Source organism: Ovis aries, chromosome 12, assembly GCF_016772045.2.
Source record: "Ovis aries strain OAR_USU_Benz2616 breed Rambouillet chromosome 12, ARS-UI_Ramb_v3.0, whole genome shotgun sequence".
Classification (NCBI taxonomy): Eukaryota; Metazoa; Chordata; class Mammalia; order Artiodactyla; family Bovidae; genus Ovis; species Ovis aries.
Genome location: NC_056065.1, coordinates 49,136,756 through 49,157,551, shown reverse-complemented (window position 1 = coordinate 49,157,551; position 20,796 = coordinate 49,136,756). Strand labels below are relative to the sequence as shown.

Sequence of the window (20,796 nt, the reverse complement as noted above, 5' to 3'; positions counted from 1 at the left end):
GCATTTTGCATCAAACAAGGACCAGAGAAAGTTTGCGGCTGGCCCACTCTGTCGTGGAAGCCTGGGGTTGGCTGCTCTCAGGGGGGCCAGAGAGGCCCGAGGGGCCTTCAGATTAGCCACGTGGGCCACAGCTCTTGGGGCTCCCAGAAGTGAGCCTGGGCTGGGCATCTGCCATGGGACCACCTGTCCACAGGTGTGCCACATTCACTGAGGGCCCAGATGAGGCCCATGTGACCCCCACCTCCAGCCTCCGTCAGTGCCGAAACGAAGGCCTCTTTCTACCGTTAGGGAATTATCGCGTGAACGCAGCCAGGGCTAATCGTAACCAGGGCACGGCTAATCGCAGTGTTGATTATGGAGTCGCTATTGATTTTCCCAGAGGCGAACGTTTCTCGCATTTACAACACCTGTTATCTTTTGACTAATAGAAGTGACACTGATGAGTCGAAGTTCATCTCTGGACTCAGCTTCCCCCCAGCCAGAGGGGCGGCACCGCCCCACACAGGTGTGTGATTGCTACTTCTCCTCCACCACACGCTTTAAAAAGTTGTGACTCAAGGGGGAATGTCATTCTGGCCATCACAGTGTGTGGTGTTGAATCTAGAGTAAAACTGCTTGGATGTTTTTTCCTTTGGATTCGCTTAAACTTACCCCAAACCTGCTTTTCTTCTCGTGGGGTGCAGGGAAAGACTCCACGAATTTGAACATTTGGACCACGCACTAACGACATAGCCTGGGAACGCATTTCTCGGTAAATCACAGACTTGATGTGAATGTCATGCAGCCCGGCGCTCAGCTGTGGGACGGAGGATGTGCAGCCAGAATAAGGAACCACCGTGCCCCCTGAGCCGCGCTCTGGGTTTTATCTCGTTGCTTTCCTCAACTCTAAACGCCGCGAGAGGATAGAGAATTCCTTCTCCATTAGAAGCTATACCTCCTTTTCTAAGTATTAAGATAAAAAAGGTGTACTTTGGAAAATTTTAAATATAATAGAAAATCCATTTCACTGATCAAGAGATTTGTCTTTCAGGGAAGCTCTCATGTGAGGGAAGGAGGCAGTAATCCATCAGCCCGGTCTGCCCCTCAAATAGATAATCAATTTCCCTGAAAGCATCAATAATCAGAGTGGACATTTATTGTCCCTTGGATGGTTTATCTTTGGGGCTGAGGACAGCAGGGCCATGATGAATACCAAATCTGCCAGGGAACACAATTAAATGCCGCGAGGATAAAGGATTTTCTATCATGCACCAAAATAAAGCAATCAAATTCATAATTGAACTCCATCACATGAAATCAGCCATAAATAAATAAATATCACGCACACCCCAAAGCGAGGCACTGGAGCCCCATGTTATAGGTCAGGTGACAGTGTTGCCAGCACTGTGTTCGTTTATCTGCCGGGAGTGTGTCCGTCTCCCAGTGACTCAGCCGGAGAGTGGGACATGGTCCCCTTCTCCCAGGCAGGCACTCGGGGTGGCCACAGTCAGCTGCTGCTTCTCTTAGTGGAGAGAAAACATTGTCCTGGGCCGAGGTGTACTAACTGGCATCAGAGTTGTGCGCTCATCTTGCTGCCAGCACGGGCAGTCCTGAGGGGGACGGAGAGGCAGAGGAGGTGGGTGACAGGTGGGGTCCAAGGTGTTTGGGGATCCTCAGGACCAGGGATCTTCCTGGCCTGTCCCAGGAGGAGTACTTGCCCTCTTATCCTCCAGGCAACTGGGGGCTGCATTCAAGGTGACCTTGAGCTGGTCCAGTGAGAGCTTTAGGCGGGCCTCTCAAACCCTGGACCTGGGGGTTCTTGTCTCTGGGAAATGTGCTCATTTCCTACTGGACACAGCGTTAGGGGACTCCGGTGGGGGGCAGTTGGACCCTCTCGTGGGGCAGAACTGCAGAGCTAAAAGCAGGGGGCAGAGGGCGTTGCCTGCCCATCTAGTGCTGGATTTCTGGGGGAAGGAGAGGGGTGCTGGTTCCTGTTCAGGTCTGTTTGGACTTCATGAGCTTGATTTTTGAAAGAGCCTTGAACACGTTAGCATTTAAGGTCATATACACTTGGCAAAATGTGGCTTTCAGTTTGGAAGGGAAAAAAGGCATAAAGGGCATTTTGGACACAAAATAGTTCTTTAAAACAGCATTTTGATGAGTTAAGTATAAATAAATCAGAAACACACGGATTTCATTTCCTTTAAAATACCCGAGGGCTCAAACACTAGCGGGAAAAGTGCCTGGCAACGGCGGTTTGGGATTTTGACAAACCCAAATATTTTGAAGAGGTTTCTGCAGTGTTTGCACCCAGGTCTCCTCGTCTGCCCTGCCTTCGTGTGAGCACCCAGTGGACTCGTGCCCACCTGCCTGTGATGGGCACATAGTCCATGTGCGTGTGCGTATGTGTGTGTGTGCGTTCATGCATGTGTGTGGGCAAGTGCGTGAGGACAGGCAGCAGAGAATAACAGCAAGGATGACCAGAAAAGAGATAAGCCTTTGAGACTTAAAGCATTCAAACTTTACTTTGAGGTGGAATGGGGAAATAAAAAGCCTGAGAAACTAACTTGATGGCGTTGAGAAAAGGCTCCATCCATCTGCAATGGGCCCTGGGATGAAATCAGGGAGGTATGCTCATTGTCTGAACATCTGGGCTGCAAGTGAGAACCCCAGCTCCACTCCTGGAAGTGTCAGATCTAGGGACAGAGCTCCTGGACCAGCCAGATGTGTGAGCTGGGCGGACACAGCCAGTGGGCCACAGGCACCACTGGGCCCTGCAGGGGGGCCGTCACCTCTGTGGGCCAGTGGGGTTCGGTGAGGGTGGTCTGCCTTTATCTGTGCTCCTGGGGTGCGGGGACAGCCAGTCTGGATCACTGCTGTGGCTTCACTTGGGACAACCTGGCCTGGGGGGGGGGGTGTGGGCGGTGCTGGGCAGGTAGGCCGATTCCAGGGTGCTTTGATGAAACACCAGCTTCCCTGCTTAGGTGATTCAGGGGCCAGGAGGAAAGGCAGAGGCCATCTTCCTTCCCATCCAAGCCGGAGGGTAGTCAGCGGGGAGATGCTCCGGACAATCCCTGGTGATGAGTTTTCTGGTCTCATGAATAAACACAAATCGAGGAAGAGCTCGATTACTCGGCAGTTACTCATAGTCCCAGAGCTTGCTCCGTAGTTTTACAAACTACTGAAGTTTGGGGCTCCCAAAGGGGAGCACAGACGCACACCATGGTTGCTTTCAGCACGTGGCCCTCTTGGTGAACCCCCAAGCCCAATTGCTCAGATAGGGCGTGAGCCGGTTCTCGAGTCCTGGGAAGAGCTCGATTACAGGGGCAGTTACTCATAGTCCCAGAGCTTGCTCCGTAGTTTTACAAACTACTGAAGTTTGGGGCTCCCAAAGGGGAGCACAGACGCACACCATGGTTGCTTTCAGCACGTGGCCCTCTTGGTGAACCCCCAAGCCCAATTGCTCAGATAGGGCGTGAGCCGGTTCTCAAGTCCTGGGTGCCGTGCACACACGCAGCCTGAAGCCTGCAGCTCTTATCTAGAACATCTGGCCCCTTCGCGGCTGTCTCTGAGACTCTGAGACCGGGCTGTTCGCTCAGAGACGTAAACAGAGGAGCTGCCCGCCAAGGCCGGCCCTAACACGGCACTCCTCACAGTGTTCCTCTTGGCGTTCGATTAGAAAAAGAAAAAAAAAAAAAACTTGCAATCAATACTCAAAGTTGGATTTTGAGCTTTTCTGCAAAACTGGGCTTGGAGTGTTTAATAACAAGGTTCCTCACTGCTTGGCCTCTAGGTTTATAATAAAAATAAATATTTCCCCTTCCTGATGTTGAAGGCAATGCCAACTGCAGGGAGGAGCTTGGAGGCGAGAGGAAGCAATTGGAGATGCTTAAACGCCGCAAACATAAGCCCCTGGGGGTCTTCGGGGGCTGGGTACCTTGACGGGACCCCAGGGATCGAGAATGTTCCCAGCTGAGTTCCGACCTCTTCTCTAATTGTACAGTGTAAACTAATCAGCGTCCAATGCCTTTTCTCTTTATGACCAAGACAGAACAAAGCCTCAAATTACTAATTACACAAATACAGTGTCTTTTGCTAATTGGATTGGTTAATGTTAGTTAATAAAGCACTTTAAAGATAGGCATGTGGTATGAAAGAGGCAATTCATACGTTTAATAATAGGCTAATAACTGTCAGTGATGGCTAATCAGCCCTTGTCGCATGTACCGACCGTCGGACTCTCTTTCCAGGCCTTTGGACGGCTGGTACAAATTAATGCCTTCACAGGAGCCAGCAGGCCCGGGAGCCCCTGTCCGCCTGCAGCTCGCACCCCTTCCACCCCGTGAGGGCTTGGCAGTGCCTGCTGACCACAACCCCGGTGGCGGTTTGGGGCGTTCATCCTCTAAGGAAAACCGAAGCCCTGTTATTTCTATTATTTATGAAAGAGCCTTTGGTTAAACGATTAGGAAGAGGAACCAGAGGCCTGCATCTTCATCCCGAGGCCAGAGGCTGAGCCGTGTTACTCGGTGACCCTGGGCAAGCTCTTTGACCTTCACAGGCCTCAGTCAACTCAGCTGGAAAATCGAGTGAAAGGCCTATAGTGTCTCAGGCGGGAGCTGCTGAGTGGAGGTGCATGGAGAGCAGACTGTGACAGCCCCGAGTGCAGGGGCCTGACAGTAGAGGCTCTACCGCATCCACTCAGAGCCAACGCCAAAAGGAAATCAGGCTTTGTGGACCCCCAGATCGGGCCCCAGGACCTGGGTCTCCGGGCCCCACTCTGGACTGCCTGGGTGAGATGCAAAGACCAGGTTCCCTTGTTTCTGGCCACTAAGAGCTTCCTCCTCTTCCTCCACGAAGAGCACCTGAGGGCAGGTGCTAGTCTGCGGTCAGCTATGGAGCTGGCATTCTGTCCTGGCTCCCACACCCACAGGCACCCCTTGGGTCAGGTTTACACTCATCTGGTCCTCTGTTTCAAGATGTGGCCTCCTTGCTATATCCAAGGTTTTATCGATTCATCCAAGCAAATCTTTTTCTATTAGAGGAAAACCAGACCAGAACAAATCACCTGCCGCGAGCTGCCCAGTGAGCTGGCATCACCAACTTCATCCACAGGGACCCCCTCTTCCAAAGCATCCCAAGGCAGGCGGGTCTGTCCAAGTCCAAGAGCACTTCCCAGGAGCGGAAGCCTGGAGAAGCCCCGGGTTTCCAGGGAGGAAACTTGAACAATCGAGTGTATGCAGATATGTTTGCTCCCATAAATGAAATGCCCCAGGTGCTGATCTGGGGGAGGAAAGTGACCCAAAGTTCTGCTTCCATCTGCTCGGCGGCTCTGCTAAGCTGGCAGCCCACACCGAGCAGAATCTGTCTGTAAGAACATGAATGTGCCGTAATCAGGACCGTTAAACCAAACTAAGCACCAAAGTGAGGCTGTGGAGACAAAGGGCTTGCCCACTTCCCGGGTCCTGAACAGGGTCTGGAGGAGGGGTCATGCTATCCAGGGTGGGCAAAAGGGCCACTGGTACAGGGGCCCATCTCACTCCTCACCCCAAGTACTGAGAAGTGGGACTTGTTTGTATGGACTTGTTTTTTCTGAGCAGAGCTGGGCCAGCTTGAACCACAGGCCAAGCTGAGGCCGCTTGGGCGTCCATGCTTGAAGTTTCACCTTGAGGAGCTCAGGCTGTCCTGGCCCAGGAGCCCCCACTCCCCCGCAAGTGCAGGCCTGCTGAGCTCTGCTGGTCGGACCTGGGTCTCTGTCTCTGCGCCCCACCGCCCCTGGGGACCCTGGCTCCCCAGGGCTCCTGCCAGGTGGATCCTCAGGGGGCTGCTTGCACTGTCTCTGCCTCCGCACTCCCCCAGCCCTGTCTCTGTCTCCTCCATCTCTCTCCTTCTGTCTGTCTGTTTCTTTCTCCCTCTGTCTCTGTCTCCCTGTGTCTGTCTCTTTCCTATCTAGGTCTATATCTTTGCTTCTCTGCCTCTGTCTCCTCCATCTCTTCCAGTCTCTGTTTCCCAAACTGGGTATGGGGCATGCTGGGCACCGCCCCTGCCCCCAGCACAGGCAGCACTTGCTCAGACCTTGTGTGGTTCACATCCTGGCTGACCTCAGTTCTCTTCTCAGTCTTTGGAAAAAGCAAATAAATTATGCTGCCGAACAAAATCTCCCAACTCCAAGAATAGAGCTTTAAAAATCCTACCAAGAAAATTTCTGAGGATGCGGTCAATGTTTCCCTGAGGCCATGTTCTCCCAGGCATGGGCTGGGTGGACTGTCCCCGGCCACGCTGATGGCCCGTAGACCAGCTCAGAGCTGTGGGGCAGGACCAGAGAGGTACGTGGCCTGCAGGGCCCCCGAGTGCCCTCCTGAGCACACACCCCCACACAGCCCTGGGGACACACACGACCCTGTGCCCACTCTGCCCCCTGCACTAATGGAGGTCAGTTCTCTGAGACCATCCGGCAGGCAGAGGGTGACCTTGTCATATTAAAGTGACAGGCACGGCAGTAAGCTTATCAGTGTGACCCCATCATGTGGCTCAAGCCTGTGTCCATTCTTGCTGCAGATCCCATGACTGATGGGCGCCATCCCTCCAGGTCCACGGACGGGGTTCCAGATGCCCAGGCTTACCTCTGGCCGTTGCAGGAAAACCAGAGAAGAGTTGAAGAGGCTCTTGCTTTGCTCTCAGGACTGAAAGCAGGAAGGAAGGCAGCAGGTGTGCAGGTGTGCTGAGGTTTTGGCTGCTGGACTCAGGCCCCCAGGAGAGCAGTGGGATCCAGACCTCAGGGCTCGGGGGCGATGCGGGGGTGATTTGTGCTCTCTGCATGGATGCGACCTCCTCTGCCCCAGTGACTCATCAGAAAGAGGAGACACGGTCCACGCAGAGTAAAGTCACAGTCCACGCAGAAGTCAGGGTGCTCAGCAGGTGCTTCGAGTGCCTGTGTGTCACTGGTGATCACGTTCTCCACGCTTCTGGGTGTGTCACTGTGGCCCGAGGTGGGACGGGCACGTCCCCGGGTCCCTGCAGTGTCGTCGTAAAGTGGAGTTGACAGAGGACAGTTTCGGACACCGACCTCCCCTCCTGAGGTCTTGGGAGCCAGAGCTGCCTGTGTGACAGCTAGGTCCATCCCTGACCATCCAAGTGGCTCTCCAAAAAGCGGTGGCGGCAAGGGTGCGATCGGAGCGCCATCCAGGTTCCCTGGTGTCATGAGGACACACCCCCTACCCACACTTCCCAAGGCCGCCACACTTCCCATTGAGAACCTCAATGAGGCAGGCCCTGGTGGCCGCCAGGCCCAACCCCGGGAAGGGTTTCCCCATCTCAGGGGAGGTAAACGTTCCAGGATACTGAGGGGCTCGAGGTAGAAATCCCAGCGGGGGGTTTGGAGATTTCCCTTGTGACAACTCTGAGCACATCTTGTTGGAAAACAGGAAAAAAAGAAAGAAAGAAAAGGAACAGGGTGGTTTCAAACTGCTTCCAATTTCACACCGTCTCTTCCCGGCGGGAGGCTGCAGCTGAGAATGCGCTCTGGGCGGGGGCCGGGCCGGCTGGGCGGCCGTGGCAGCTGTCTGCAGGATCAGGTGTTCTGGGAACCCAGCTCTCTAGCTGCCCCGTGTCTTGGTCACTGAGCAGAGCTGCCTGGGGACAGGGGAACCTCCTCCAAGCTCACACAGCTTGTGTGTGTTTCAGGAAGCATTGTGCCCACATCTCCGAGGACATGAGACCTCCCACCTCCATCCTCCGGCCACAGTGTCTTCGCTGGGCTGGGGACCCGCATGCTGCTTCTGCTGAGGACCAGACAGTAACAGGCGGGCTTTTTGTTCCACAAGCCATCCCGTCTTATGTTGTGTATTTTCACCACCTTTTATCATGTAACGGGCCTCATAGCTCACAGGACATGGGGACACAGGCCGCAGGCTAGATTTACCCCGCCAACCCTGCCAGAGGCCAGGGCAGCCCAGGAGGCCCTCTACTCCCTGCTGTGGTCTTTGAGTCCCTTCTTGGTGGCTACTCCCCACCCCCCACCCCAGGAGGGGGTCTTGGTATCTGAGCCTGGGTGGTCATACACAACACGGGAATTTACTTCCTCAGCAGGGCATCACTGTGCTCCTGAGGAACAGCCTGGTGCAGCACACATTCGCATGCCCCCATTTCTCAGACGAGCAAGTCGAGGCTGGTGAGCGGGAACACATAGGTACCAAGTACAGAAGAGTCATCTCTGAGCTAGGAATCTCTGTGTTGCTCTGAGGCCTCTCCCGCCAGGCCAGGCACCTGAGGGAGGAGGGTCCAGCTGATGCCCCATGTCAGTCAGGAAGCCCTGAGAGGTGTCCCCAGGACAGGGACAGGAGGCCTGAGCCATGGGCTTGGCTGAGTCTGGGAAGTCCTCCCGAATTCCCTCCTGACCCTGAGCTGGAAATGCAGAAGGAGGGGGCCCTGGGGCAGGAGGTTGCTTGGGAATCTGAGGCCAAGTGGGGGTGGGTGGGCTGGCCTTGCTCTGCTGGTTCACCCTGCCCCCCAGAGAGCAAGCCAGGGCCCTGGGGGCTCCTGGCTGCATGGCAGTTGCGTGGATGCTGCAGGATTCCAGAGGCTGCCCATTTTTCACAGCGGATCAGCACGGAATTCCTCGACACAGCTGCTGCTGTAATTGGGTCCCATTAGGAAAGTGTGCGGTCTTGTTCGGCGGCTCCCCCCCGCCCACCGCCCCCACGCACGGTGGTCTCGAGTTAGCGCGGCAGCTGTGACCGAAGCCCGGCTCTCGGGCTCTGCCGCGCTGTCTCCTCCCCTCAGATTGGAAACATCCCTTTGTGGGAGAGAGAACCCAGCTCCTTTTCTCACCCTCCCTTCCCTCCTCCTCACTGCCCCCCACCCACACCCCAAATGGAGCCAGTTCTGTGGAGGCCACACAACCTCCCAAGGGCTCCTGTGTAGCCTGGTTGGAATCCCAGCTGTGTGATGCTGGATGAAGAAATCAACCTCTCTGCGCTCAGCGGGCAAATGGGCATTGCTAGAGATTATAGTGCCTCTGCGCTGACAGCTTGGCTCCTATTACTCTCATTGCCACCTTATTACTGTCGGTAATGGAAATGCTGTACCTCTGGCTTCGCCGGCATGGAAAGTGGCCATCCTCAAAGTGAGAGGATCCTCAAATATCTGCAGAGTGAAGACCTGGACTAATTAAAGGGTGAGGATTGGATGAGGCCAGAATTGGATGGGGACGGGCCTTCTGCCCCGAGGTCATTGCTCCACAGGCACAGGGGCCACCGGGAGCTGCCTTTTCACATCGTGTCTTTCACTTCTTTGTGCCTTTGTGCTGCCTGATGTGACTGTGGGAGTTGAAATGTGCGCTGAAATGTGGGGTGATCACTTCTGACCTGCTCACCTCTGAGTTATTAAAGGTGACCCTAAACCCCAGTGGAAGGGGTGAGAATTCAGTGCCCAAGAAAAGCCTGAATCCCAAGGGATTCATGGTAGGGGAGTGGGGTCGTCACATTTCAGCATCAGTCCGTTTCCACCCCCACCCCAACCTTGGGTCTCAGGACGTCAAACATGCATGTGTCAAGCAGTCATTCCCGGGATCCTTGACCCTTTCTTCCTCACTTATGATTATTAAAGATCATCTAACAAACAAGTTATTGATAAGCAGGGTCAGGCTGTAGTGCATTAATATGATTCTGTCAATATGCAGGTTATTTCTATAACTAAAAAGGGTTGAGGATAAAAGACAAATGTACGTGTAGAACCAATAATTGACCTGTGATTTATTTCCCCCTCGGGAGACGCTGAGGTGCAGAGTCACTGGGCTGAGGGGTCCCCCAGGCAGCTTCTCCAGATGGGCTGTCATCCAGATATCCAGGCGAAGTTGGGCTATGAGGCTATCAGAAGGCCAGGAAGCAGGTCACACCCAACCCACAGGGGTCCTGGGAGGATGCATTTTCAGACACGAGTGGGCAGAGCCACCTCCAGTTGGCAATGGGTGGAGCCTGGTGTTATTCAAGTGAATAGGATTGAGCACAGCCAGGAAGCCACAGGAGGCAAGTCCTACACAGGCCTGACACCCGCGATGGATGAACAGTGCTCTGGGGCTGCAGAAGGGTCAGCCACTTGGGGACCCTCGGGTTTTGGAACATGAAAGAACATTCTAGAAAATTCACGACTCTTCCGCAGGCATCCAAGCCCACACGCTTCTTCTAGCTCTTGGCTTCTACCTCTTGAACCCAGACTCTCAGGAGGAAACTCTGGTCCCTGATCCAGGAACAGATAGTTCTACAAAATCTCCTGGTTTCTGGGGGCATGTGTCCAGTTCCCAGAGCTGGCTATCGCGAGCCCCTGGACGCACCAGTGGTTCCTCTTCTAAGACTGAAAGTTACAGCTTGTCACGAGTCATTGATTGGATGTGCCGCACGTCACGCTGCTCTTATGATTTACATGCACTTCCCCTGGGGACATCAATCCTCCGGAAGCAGGAGGAGGAAGCTGTCCCCTGAGGGCAGGGGCGACACTGGACATGCATCTCCTCAGGACAAGGGACTGCGGAGCCCCGGCCTGGGCTCAGCCCTCAGCTCACCGCCTGGCACAGGAGAGGCTCAGACCCTGACACAGTGTGGACCCAGCAGGTTCCTCCTGCCACTCCTGCCTGGTCAGCGCCCCCAGCCTAGCTCCCTCATGGCCTGGGCTGTCAGCATGTTCTCTCTGCGTCCAGAGCTCAGCTGGACAGGAGCCCCCAGGTAGCACCTCTGGGAAAGAACTCCCTCTGGGGCCAGGACAAGAGGGCAGGGGCTCCTAGGCCAGGTCAGGGCTGGACCCAGCCCACCCGGTTCAGAGAGTGGTGACAGAAAGGGCTGAACAGCATCCAGGGACTCGGGCTCTGAGACCCTGAGCCGCCCAGTGTATGCAGAGCCTGTTTCGGGCCTGGGGGAGAATTCAGAGCCTTGGTTGGCAGGATTCTGCCAGAGGTTGGGTGTCCTGAGCTGGGGTAACCTGCACCTCTTCTCTCTTGAAGGAATAGCTTTGGGGGGCAGACCAGGGGAGCAGGAATCCTTGCAAGTAATCTTCCCAGACAACCGCCACCGCAAAGGAAGGTGGTCATCCTAAGCCCTGCCCCCAACTCGGCTCATGTTCCCCCATGGCATCAGAGCCTTGTGTCTCAGCCCTGGAAGCCTGGGGGAAAGGCCTAGGGACAGCCTGGGTAAGTTGCGGCCTGGGCCAGGAGCTGGCAGGATAGAGAGACAAGACCACTACCCAGATGGTTCAGAGGGGCCTGTGTTTCCAAGTTAAGGATCAAGAAATTGCCCTTGATCAAGGATCAAGAAATTGCTGGGGGAGCATTTTCAGTGAGGACAGATCAGGCACTGAGCTGTTAACAAGGTGGCTTTTGGGTGGGAAGGGGTTGGGGCACTGGGAGTTGGGGGCACTGCCCTTATTTCTCTACAAGCCAGGTGCAGGGGGAACCCTGCTCTGTCAGGTGCCTGGGTGACCAGGAACCAGAGGCCAGGCAGGTGAGCACCTGGGCTGCCTCCAGTCATTCCTTTAAGAAGAAGCTGCCCCGTCCCACCCTCTGTCCGTGCCCCGACCCATCCTCTCAATGCCTGAGGGGCCGACAGCTCCCACCTCTGCCCTCCCTCACCGTTGTGCACATGTGGGAAGGTTAATCTACCTCTCTGAGCACCTTTCTCATCTGTAAAGACTGTGGTGACAGCTCTTCCTCAGGCATTCTGAATTTAACGCCTAGTGTGAGCCGAACTGGAAAAGACTCTTGAGAGTGCCTTAGACAGCAAGGTGATCAACCAGTCAATCCTGAAGGAAATCAACCCTGAATATTCATTGGAAGGACTGAAGCTGAAGCTCCAATACTTTGGTCATTTGATGCGAAGAGCTGACTCATTGGAAAAGACCCTGATGTTGGGAAAGATTGAAGGCAGATGGAGAAGGGGCGACAGAGGCTGAGATGGTTGGAGGGCATCACCAACTCAAAGAATGTGAGTTTGAGCAAACTCTAGGAGACAGTGAAAGACATGGAAGCCTGGTGTGCTGTAGTTCATGGGGTTGCAGTCAGACACGACTTAGTGACTGAACCACAACAGGGAGTGCACCATGGCACCCGGCCCTCCCTGTCCTCTGTTCTCTGCTGTTTCGCTGGTGTTCCTTTGGGCAGCCTCTTACAGGTTCCCAGCTGGTGGTGGGGAATGGGGCCCAGCGCCTGAGCTCTGTCCAGTGACCGCCCCCCCAGCCCACCACCACCTCACTCCCTCACCACCCCAGAGCCCACCACAGCACATCAGCACAAGTTGAGCAGAGAAGACCCATGGACTGAAACCACGTAGAGTCCAGGCCTTACACAAGGTGGCCCTCCTTCCCCCGCTGTGCGGATCCTCCTTCCTTCCCTGCTCTCTGCCCCCCATCCAGCTGCCGGCCAGCACCCACATCCATATTCTCCCTCAGAGGCAAATTGAACCCCCACCTGGGACTTGAGGACACCCATGTGCCTCTCTGCACCTGGTGGCCGCTTCCCATCTCCAGGCCAGCTCTTCTGCCCCTGCCCCCAACCCTGCTCCCCTCCAATTCCACTTTCTCAGGGGGCCTCTGTGCTCATGCTGATATTGGAGGACAGAGTGGGCTTGAGCCACTGCCTCGTCCCCAGAGTAGCTGATGCTGGGACAACATGGTTTTAAGATTTCTTTGAATGCCTCTCAGGCGCTTTCCAGGGTGCAGTGCAGACAAAAAGCATCCAGCGCTGCTTCTGGAAGGAGGCTGTGAGGGGCCCAGGACAGATTAGACCATGAGCCTGGTGTTGGGGGAGAGATTCCTTCACTTACTCAGTCGTCCATCCTGGAGAAGGGAAGGTGTGGTCACCTGATAGCTGCGGGCCAGGCAGCGTGTGCGGCAGAGGGGCTTGTGCCCATGGTCCAGGGGGGGTTGCCAGCAGACAGAGTGTTCTGGGCACATCTGACAGCGGCAAGCCATGCCCAGAGCTCTAGGGCCATGCAGGGCCATGTAGGCCGGGAAGAGCCGTCCGCCCTAGACTCGTGCTAATGAGGCCCTGCCACTCCACAGAGGTCGAGACAGAGGCCCCCACTCCTGGCCGGCCTGGTGGAGGTTCTGCGGAAATTGGGGTGAGTCTAGCTGAAGCCCTTGCACGGAGCCCGGGTTTTTTGTTGGCCAACAGAGAAAGCAGGCAAGGTGAGACTTGACTATCACTCAAGCTGGTCTGGTTCCTCCTGTCTGACCCGGGAATGGTGGGGCTCCCAGGACCCTGACTTCAGGGTCCTGAGCAGGAGGCTTGGGAAATGCCTCCTGGGAGGGGAGGGGAGGGCGGAGATGCAGGGCTGGGAATGTAAACAGCGTGCCGAGGAGACCTATATGCGTTTCGGGCCGGGCCCTCTGAAGGAGCCTGGGTCCTTTTTCGTGCTGTACTTGACTGTGTAAATATTTTTCTTAGGAGTAAAGAGAGAGTCTCCATTCATTGGGTAGGATCTCACTTGAAAGAACTGAGAAGTATCTGTTTAGCCATAAAAGCGAAAAACAGTGTCCAAGGCGCCTTTCAAAAAAATCATTTCTGTAGCTCAAACACAGCCAAGCGGAGTTTTTTTTTTCCCTTTTTTTTTAATGCAAAAAATAAATAAATATGACCCACTCCCAGTTGAGAGCTCAAGAGTTTGTGTCAACACCGCTGGAGCCTTTGCTCTGGGAGCCAGAGCGGGCTGGCCAGTGACTAACTGCCCTGATGGTTCCTGGGGGCGCTGCCAGCAGGACACCACCCAGGCCACACCGCCGAGGGGGTGGCGGGGGGCTCCTGCAAGCTTCTGGCTGGGGTTCAGGTGTGACTCTGGTCGGAAGGGTCGGCGTGTGGCTCCCTTCTACCCAACGCACCACCCGGCAGCCTCCCAGCCTGTTCCTCTGGATTCAGGAAGCCGGACTCGGACGTGGCTGCCAGCACCCCAGCAGCTCTTTGACCTTTGCCCTGTCACTCTAACTCCCAAGATTCTGTCTCCTATCTCTAAAGCCGGGGTAACCCCAGCTTTAGCCCAGATGGGGCTACCGTAAGTAGGACGCGGGAGCCGCCTCGGAGGCGCCCGGGAAGCAACCCCCTCCAGAACCCCCGCCTAAGGCTCCCAGAAGGACTGCCTGCACTGTCCTCCGGTCACCGCTACAGCCCAGCGCCAGCCACTGCGGCATTTACACCAGGGAATGTGGCCATCATGGTAGGACTTGGACTTGGACTTGGTCAGAAAACTCAGCCTGAGAATTGTTCTTGAAAAAGCTCGTCTTCCCAGGACGGGAGGATGCACACGTGGGGCTGTGGGTGTTCTTTGCAGGGATTAAGATGAGCTGACAATGGGGCGGTTTGATGGATTCTGATCAGCAGTTCACTGGGTCCAGTTGAGGGCACTGCTTATTTGGTCTAAAACCCTTCTGTGACAGGAGGCTATGTGTGGTCCAAAGCAGCTCACCACAGGTTGGGGCTGGTGGTCACCAGCTTCGAGCTTGACCTGTCTGCCCAGAATGTGTCCCCCAGTCTCCTAGAGGGTGGTAGAGTGAGGCTCAGGGCCAGGCCAGCATGGGAGGGGGCTCCTTCCATCAACCCCTGGGGCCCCCCGCCCCACCTCCCAGGACAGCCTTGGGCAATGACCTGCATAGACGGCCCTAGCCCAGGCCACAGAGGCCCATTCAAGGGGAGGGGCCTTGTAATCATCTTTTAGCCACTTCTAGACACAAATACACCTCTTTGGGTAGGTAGAAATGTGGCTTTAGCATTGGACAGAGAGAAACAGGGTATAGAGGCCTGGGCTTCAAAGCCAAGAGGAAGAGGTCAATAAGTGAGAACACTTGATGACCTCTTGGACCACAGGCCGGTCTGGAGGCGGGGGCACTTCATCTGTTTCTCTCTGGTTTTGGAAGCCACGTGTTCGGAGCTCCATCTGGGTTTCCTCCTGTTTGTACGTTTTCAGATCCTGTAATAACAGACTATTTCGAAGGGAGAGAAACCTTCTGGGATTCGTTTGTGACACCAAGCAGAAAGCCTAGCCCCCTCAGGGGACACGCCAGAACTCCAGAGCTGTGAGCATATGGATGTCTGTGTATGTGTGTCTCCTCTGGGCTGACTTTTCGGAGAACAGAGGCTATTTATTTTAAGAGTCAAAAAAAGATGCTTTGAGCAACCCCACTTAGCTCAGTCCTGGCACCGAGACCCTTGAGAGGAGCAAATGCTCCAGGTCAAACCTCACTTTTTTGGCTAAACTGCTTAATCAAAACACACCTAATACTTCTGCTGGTGCGGAGACGGGCTTGAGAGCAGAGACCACCACTGCCAACAGCCGGCTGGCCAGCAGTGCCTGTGCTGAGGGCTCGGCAAGCAAAATAAAGAGGGTTTTCAGCAAAGCGGCGGACTTGGCAGCGAGAAGGCTGGGACAGAGGCTCCAGAAGGGGTGCGTGGGGCAGACTTTCACCCGAGGTCAGCGAGTCAGTGAAGAGCAGGGGTGATGGTGGTCACACCTGCCAAGGTGGCTGTCACATCAGGGGGAGTGGGAGGCAGAGAGAAGTTGCTGGGACAGGATGGTCCTGGGACCCGCTCAGATCTCCTGGCAGGAGGAAGACTTCCTCTGTATGGGAGTGTCGGCCAGCTTGGGCTTAACGCCCCCAGCTCTCTCTGCATCACACGGTTGGATGGGGCTCTATTCTGCAGCTGAAGCACCCCAAGCTGGGCCTGTCCAAGGGGAGCCCAGGGCCAGGCTCCAAGGAGCAGTAGAGGAACCCTCATCTGCCTTGTCCCACCAGCCTGGCCCTACACTGAGAGCCTCCTCTGTCCGGTCTCTCTTGCTCCGCGTGTTGCACTGGCATCTTGACCTTCGAGGACGGTACCGTTGGAACACCCACTTCTGTACCCTCAGCCTGGAGTTTTGCCACCAGCACAGGCCCTCAAGCCATGGGCAGGAACTGCTCTGAGCACTCTTGTCTCCCAAAAGCAGCCTCCGGTTTCCAGCTGCCCCCCAAATCAATAGTGACTGTGGCAGTGCCATGAGCTGGGCCTGGCTGAGAAGTCCAGCTCCTCAGTGTCCCCAGGAGAGTGGCCTGGTGGTCAGCATGCTTGCTGGGTGTCTCTGCAGGAGGTCCCCAAGGCCCCTTCCCTGGGAGGGGTTGCAGCAGCAAGGCAATGAGGAGTGGCGTCGCCAGGTCTTCAGGCTCAGGCTCCTCCATGGCAGGCTTTGGGTGGGGGCCTGCTTTGTCCTTCACAAGGGGACAGGACCCGGGAAGGGGAGTCGCTCAGATGGGGGGCCCCTTCCACAGTTTTGTCCTGGCCCTGAAGACTGTGAGGCTTAGAAAAATTAACACACAGTGTTTCTCCCTCTGATTCAAGCCACCCTGTCATAAGGGGCAAGTGGGTGAACTGCAGGACTTGGGGCCCATGCTGGGACCTTCAGTTCTGCGTAATGCTGACAAGGGTCCCCAGGTGGGGTGCAGGCCTGAGCAACCTGGAGGAGGAGAGTGATCCCTCTCCCTCCCTGGGGAGCACAGCCTCTTCCTGGACAACACAGGCTCTCCTGGGACCCAGGCGGTCTGCCTCTCTTCTCCTGTCCTAGGGCTGCCCGGGCTCCAGTCACCCTTCTTGGCTCTGAATTTGGGAGTGAAAAGCAGACAGACAAGAGGACTGCCTCACTGGCCCGTCTGCTGGCAGAGCTTAGCCCCCAGGGCTGAAGCTAGCTCTTCTCCCCTGGGCCCTGTCCACCCAGGTCCGGTAGGGCCTGAGCACCTAGGTGCCTGACCTCTCACTGGCCCTTCTGGAGAGACTTCCCCGGTGTGTCCGTGTCTGCCTCTTCTGCCTCATTCTCTGTTTTCACTCCTAGTCGCATTCCAAACCACAACTTCAGAATCTATTAAAAGAAACATAAAATCCCCAATTGGTTAGAATTCTCAACATTTAAAAATATGACTTATTGTTATTACAGCTGAGTCTGGGCAGATCTGCCAGAGTTTGGAATGGAGCCTCTTGGTCCTCTGACCTGACCTGCATGGGCACTGGCGGGCACTCTGCTCCGAGCTTGTCATTCAAGAAGCAGTGGTGTCGTTATAAGGGGAGGGGGAACAAAACCCCTGGGTTTGACCCCATTTCTCATTCTCCAAATATTGGTTTCCATCTTGGTTTCTATTCTTATATAAATGACATCACAAATTTATATACGTGTTTGTGCAGAGTACTTGTGATCCAAAAGGGAAAATCCCGTTGATGCTGCTAATTTGTGAGTTTGCATAGCTTAGAAAGGGCTCTGGGACCTGTCACTGAAACATCACCCTCTGGTGTGGAACTGGGTGGCTTTGAGGAGGAGATGCCAGCCAGGCAAAATGCTACAGCTCTTCAGAGCTGAGCCAAGGAAAGCTCCAAGTCAAAGCCGTTGGGTGGAAGAAAGACCCAGGGTGGCTGGCACTTTCCTCGATGCCCTAAGCCCATGTCCATGGGCGGGATGGTGGTGGGAGGAGGGAAGACTTCCTGCTGCTGCCACTGCTCACTGCTGGGGTAGGGGCTCACCCCAAGAAACAAGGAAGGAGCCCCTTACCCATTTCAAGCACCACAGTGCCCCTAGCCACATGTGCAGTCTGTACCCAGTCACCACAGTGGCTCCACAGTGAGCTCCACAGTGTGGCTGAGCTCCACAGTGTGGCTCCTCCCTGTGATCGGGGAGGACCCCAGTTCTCTTAGTACGGAGAAGCCACCCGCCTTACCCCTATTATTTCAGAGCTTCCTCGCTCTGCTTGCATGTGTATAGCCCACTGTAGCTCGAGGACCATGCTCAGTTGGAAACTAACAACCCTTTTCCAAATTGTTTTGCAGCAAATGCTGACGGATGCGGAGGTGTCATCACAGGAGGGCTGCATCCAAAAGGTAGGCAAGCTGGTTCTGCGCCTTTTCCCCTCCCGTCAAGCCTGCGCTCCCGTCGAGCCTGCGCTCTGGTTGAGCCTGAGCTCCCAAGTGCAAGGCCATCTGTGGTCGGTCGAACACGTGATTCCCCAGGGATCAAGACGGATACTGGCTTTCATGGGGCAGCAGGTAGCAGCTCGCTTCACAGAACCAACCTGGTTCCGGGAACCAAGGCGAGCCCCGCGCATGTGGGAATGCTTTGGGCCAGTCAGTTGCATAGAAATGAAATAAATACAGATTGTGTTTATTTAACTATCTTCACTGGATACTCACATGAAAAGAACATAGAGAAGAAAAGCACAATTGGCTGCAGATTCAACAAAGCCTTTCGTTGTACTCAGTCTCCGAAGATGGCTCAGGCACCGTGTTGAGTAAGCAGAGTGTCAGGCGACAGAAAAAGTGTCAATGTGGGCTTTATCCCCTGGTGATGCGTAACAGCCGGTCGACAAACACGAGATCTGAAAGGCCCAGAGAGTGGGCCAGGCCCAGGAAAACACCTCCCGACACACACACAGAGGAAAGCACGCACCCACAGGCAGGAGCATTCCTGCATGTGCGTGCTAGGCAGGTAGCAGAGGGGAGGGGTGCAGAAATCACCCCAAAACCCAGAAGCCGTTTGTCAGCTGGAGTTCAACATCTAGAGAATTTGGGCCATCCATGCATAAGTATATTCACGTACATACATCCACACAGAAAGACACAGGCACACACACAAACACATAGACACACACTTGTACAGACACAGACATGCACACAACACACAGACACACAAACACACAGATATAAATACGTGTGGTAGCTGTTGCAGTCTTTGGGTTTTCCAGCATCGAAATAGCCTTTTCTCTCCTGGCATCTTGACTTCAAAGCATCGTACGGACCAAGCTGAGAGAGTCCATCTTCTCAGGGTACCCAGACCGCGTCAGGAAGCACAGGGTGGGCATCTGGGGCAATGGGTCAGCACAAGGCTACGCAGCCGCTGTTGGGGGCTGTTTCCTTAGTGTCAGAATCGCCGAGCTATGCTTGTGAGGTGCTGTCTCCTCTCCCAGGAGGATCCAAAAACGCTGCCTGAGCATACATTCCTGTCAGCATGAAAAGTCCTCTTTTGGTCTGGAAGTGACAAGAAAGCAATTTGCTGGTTCCGCCGATCTCTGTGACTTTCTTCCTGTGTCTGGCTGGCTGGTTAGTGTCGGGGCAACTGGGGGACCCACCATCCCAGGGGTCTGAGCCCTAAGAGCCGAGGCCTTCCCTTTTCACCAGGGTCAACCCCAGAGACATTGATTTCAGAGAAAACCCATGTGATGGGGGATGTGGTCTGACCCTGCGGTGACCTCTGGCAGGGGTGACCTCTGGCAGGGGTGACCTTCGGCCTCATTTGTCTCCATAAGCGCGTCTGTGTCTGGCCCGGGGGGCAATTATGTCTGAGCAGAGCTGGGACAGAGTGTCCTCTCCCTGTGCACTGCCCGGGGGCCTGAGGCCTCTCTTCCTGGAAATGCATCCACAGGCCCCAAAGTGAATCCCGGCCGTGTCCCTCTCCCTCCCCGACCCTGGGAGTGAACTCTGTTTTCTTAAAGGAGGAGGTGGCCAGAGCAACTTGAGCAGCTTCCTTGCGCCTTTCACAGCGTTTCAGAGAACTGAGGTGCTTCCACCCACCACGCGGAGGAACCATAGTCAGCTCCTCTCTCAACTACTAAAAGGAACATGGAACCTTCATCTTTCCTCTAAGAAGGAGCTCACACAGGGCGGGAGGTGAGAGGTGGGTCAGGCAGTCGGTTGTGGTTGTCCGGCCTGGGGGCAAGCTTCAAGGCAGGAGGTCAAAAGGTGGGGTCTAAGGTTAAGGTCGTGAGGAGGAAGGGATGCATCCTCTATCCCCTGAGGTGGTGCTGTCTCCAACGTGGCCTCTCCTTTTTACAAACTGTGGACGGCAGGCCTTGGATACTGTGGCCCAGATGTCCCTCTGAGAGCTCCACACAGAGTGGGCACAAGCATCCTCCAGCCAGGGACCCACTCACAACTGCCCAGCTTGGCACAGTCTCCCTTCAGATGCAGACCTTTGTAAGGCCTGTCGGAAGGGTGCCCACGGAACCAGACCAGATGCCCATGGCAGCTATAGCAGCTGAGAGAGGCCAGTGCCGGGCAGCAGAGCCTAAGGGACTGGGGTCATTGTTGCTCTGAGAGCCACTCTCCCATCCCCAGCCCCTGAGACTCCGCACTAAGGCTTTGTCCACCTCCCCGGAAAACCCTGCCCTCAGGGAGAAGCGCTCCTCTGAATCCCCGGACTCTCCCATCCTCACACTAAACTTAGTGCAAGGCATTTGGGGCATCAAGTGTGATGGGGTGGGCACCCAGGGTCACATTGATCGATGATTGAAACCTTAACTTGGTGTCGGGAGCCATTTGGTTACTTCCCAGAGAGGGAGAGAGGAAAAGAGGTGCTGAGAGAGACGCAGGTGCAAAGGCAGCTGGGGTGCCGCAGCGGGGGACGGAGGACAGTCAGTGCGGCCTTCTCTTGACCTTCTTCCCAAATGGAAGTTCACAGCTGTGTCCCTTACAGCTTTGGAGACACACACGTGCTTGTTACATGAGAGGACCGTACGCGCCTCAGTGTGCTAAGGATTGATTTAGGTATTCCTTGGCAATAGGAGATAGACCCCATTTATCAGTCTTATAGTTTAGGATTTTGGTGTCTGGCTGAATAGGGCCTCTCCTCCTCCAAAGACACACACATCTGGGGACGTTAAGGTCCTCCAGGGAAGCGCCGAGGCTATGCAGCCTGGGGTTGGTCAGATGACACCTCTGAGCATCACTTATTTCAACTTCAGGATTCACTGAATCACACTCTCTGCTCTTTATCTGCATCATGGAACCCCATGGACTTCTCTGTCAGCCTGCCAGGCTTCTCTGTCCATGGGATTCTCCAG

At 55.2% G+C, this 20,796-nt stretch overlaps 1 protein-coding gene across 3 annotated transcripts in view; it reads left to right on the top strand.

Moving 5' to 3' along the window:
- Positions 1–20,796, top strand: part of PRDM16 (PR/SET domain 16) — a 337,617-nt gene that overhangs the window by 140,909 nt on the left and 175,912 nt on the right. For all 3 annotated transcript variants that reach the window (XM_027975737.3, XM_042257375.2, XM_027975736.3), the window contains exon 3: positions 17,792–17,842. In XM_027975737.3, coding sequence (XP_027831538.1) covers positions 17,792–17,842 — 51 coding nt within the window. The remainder of the gene's footprint in view (positions 1–17,791; positions 17,843–20,796) is intronic.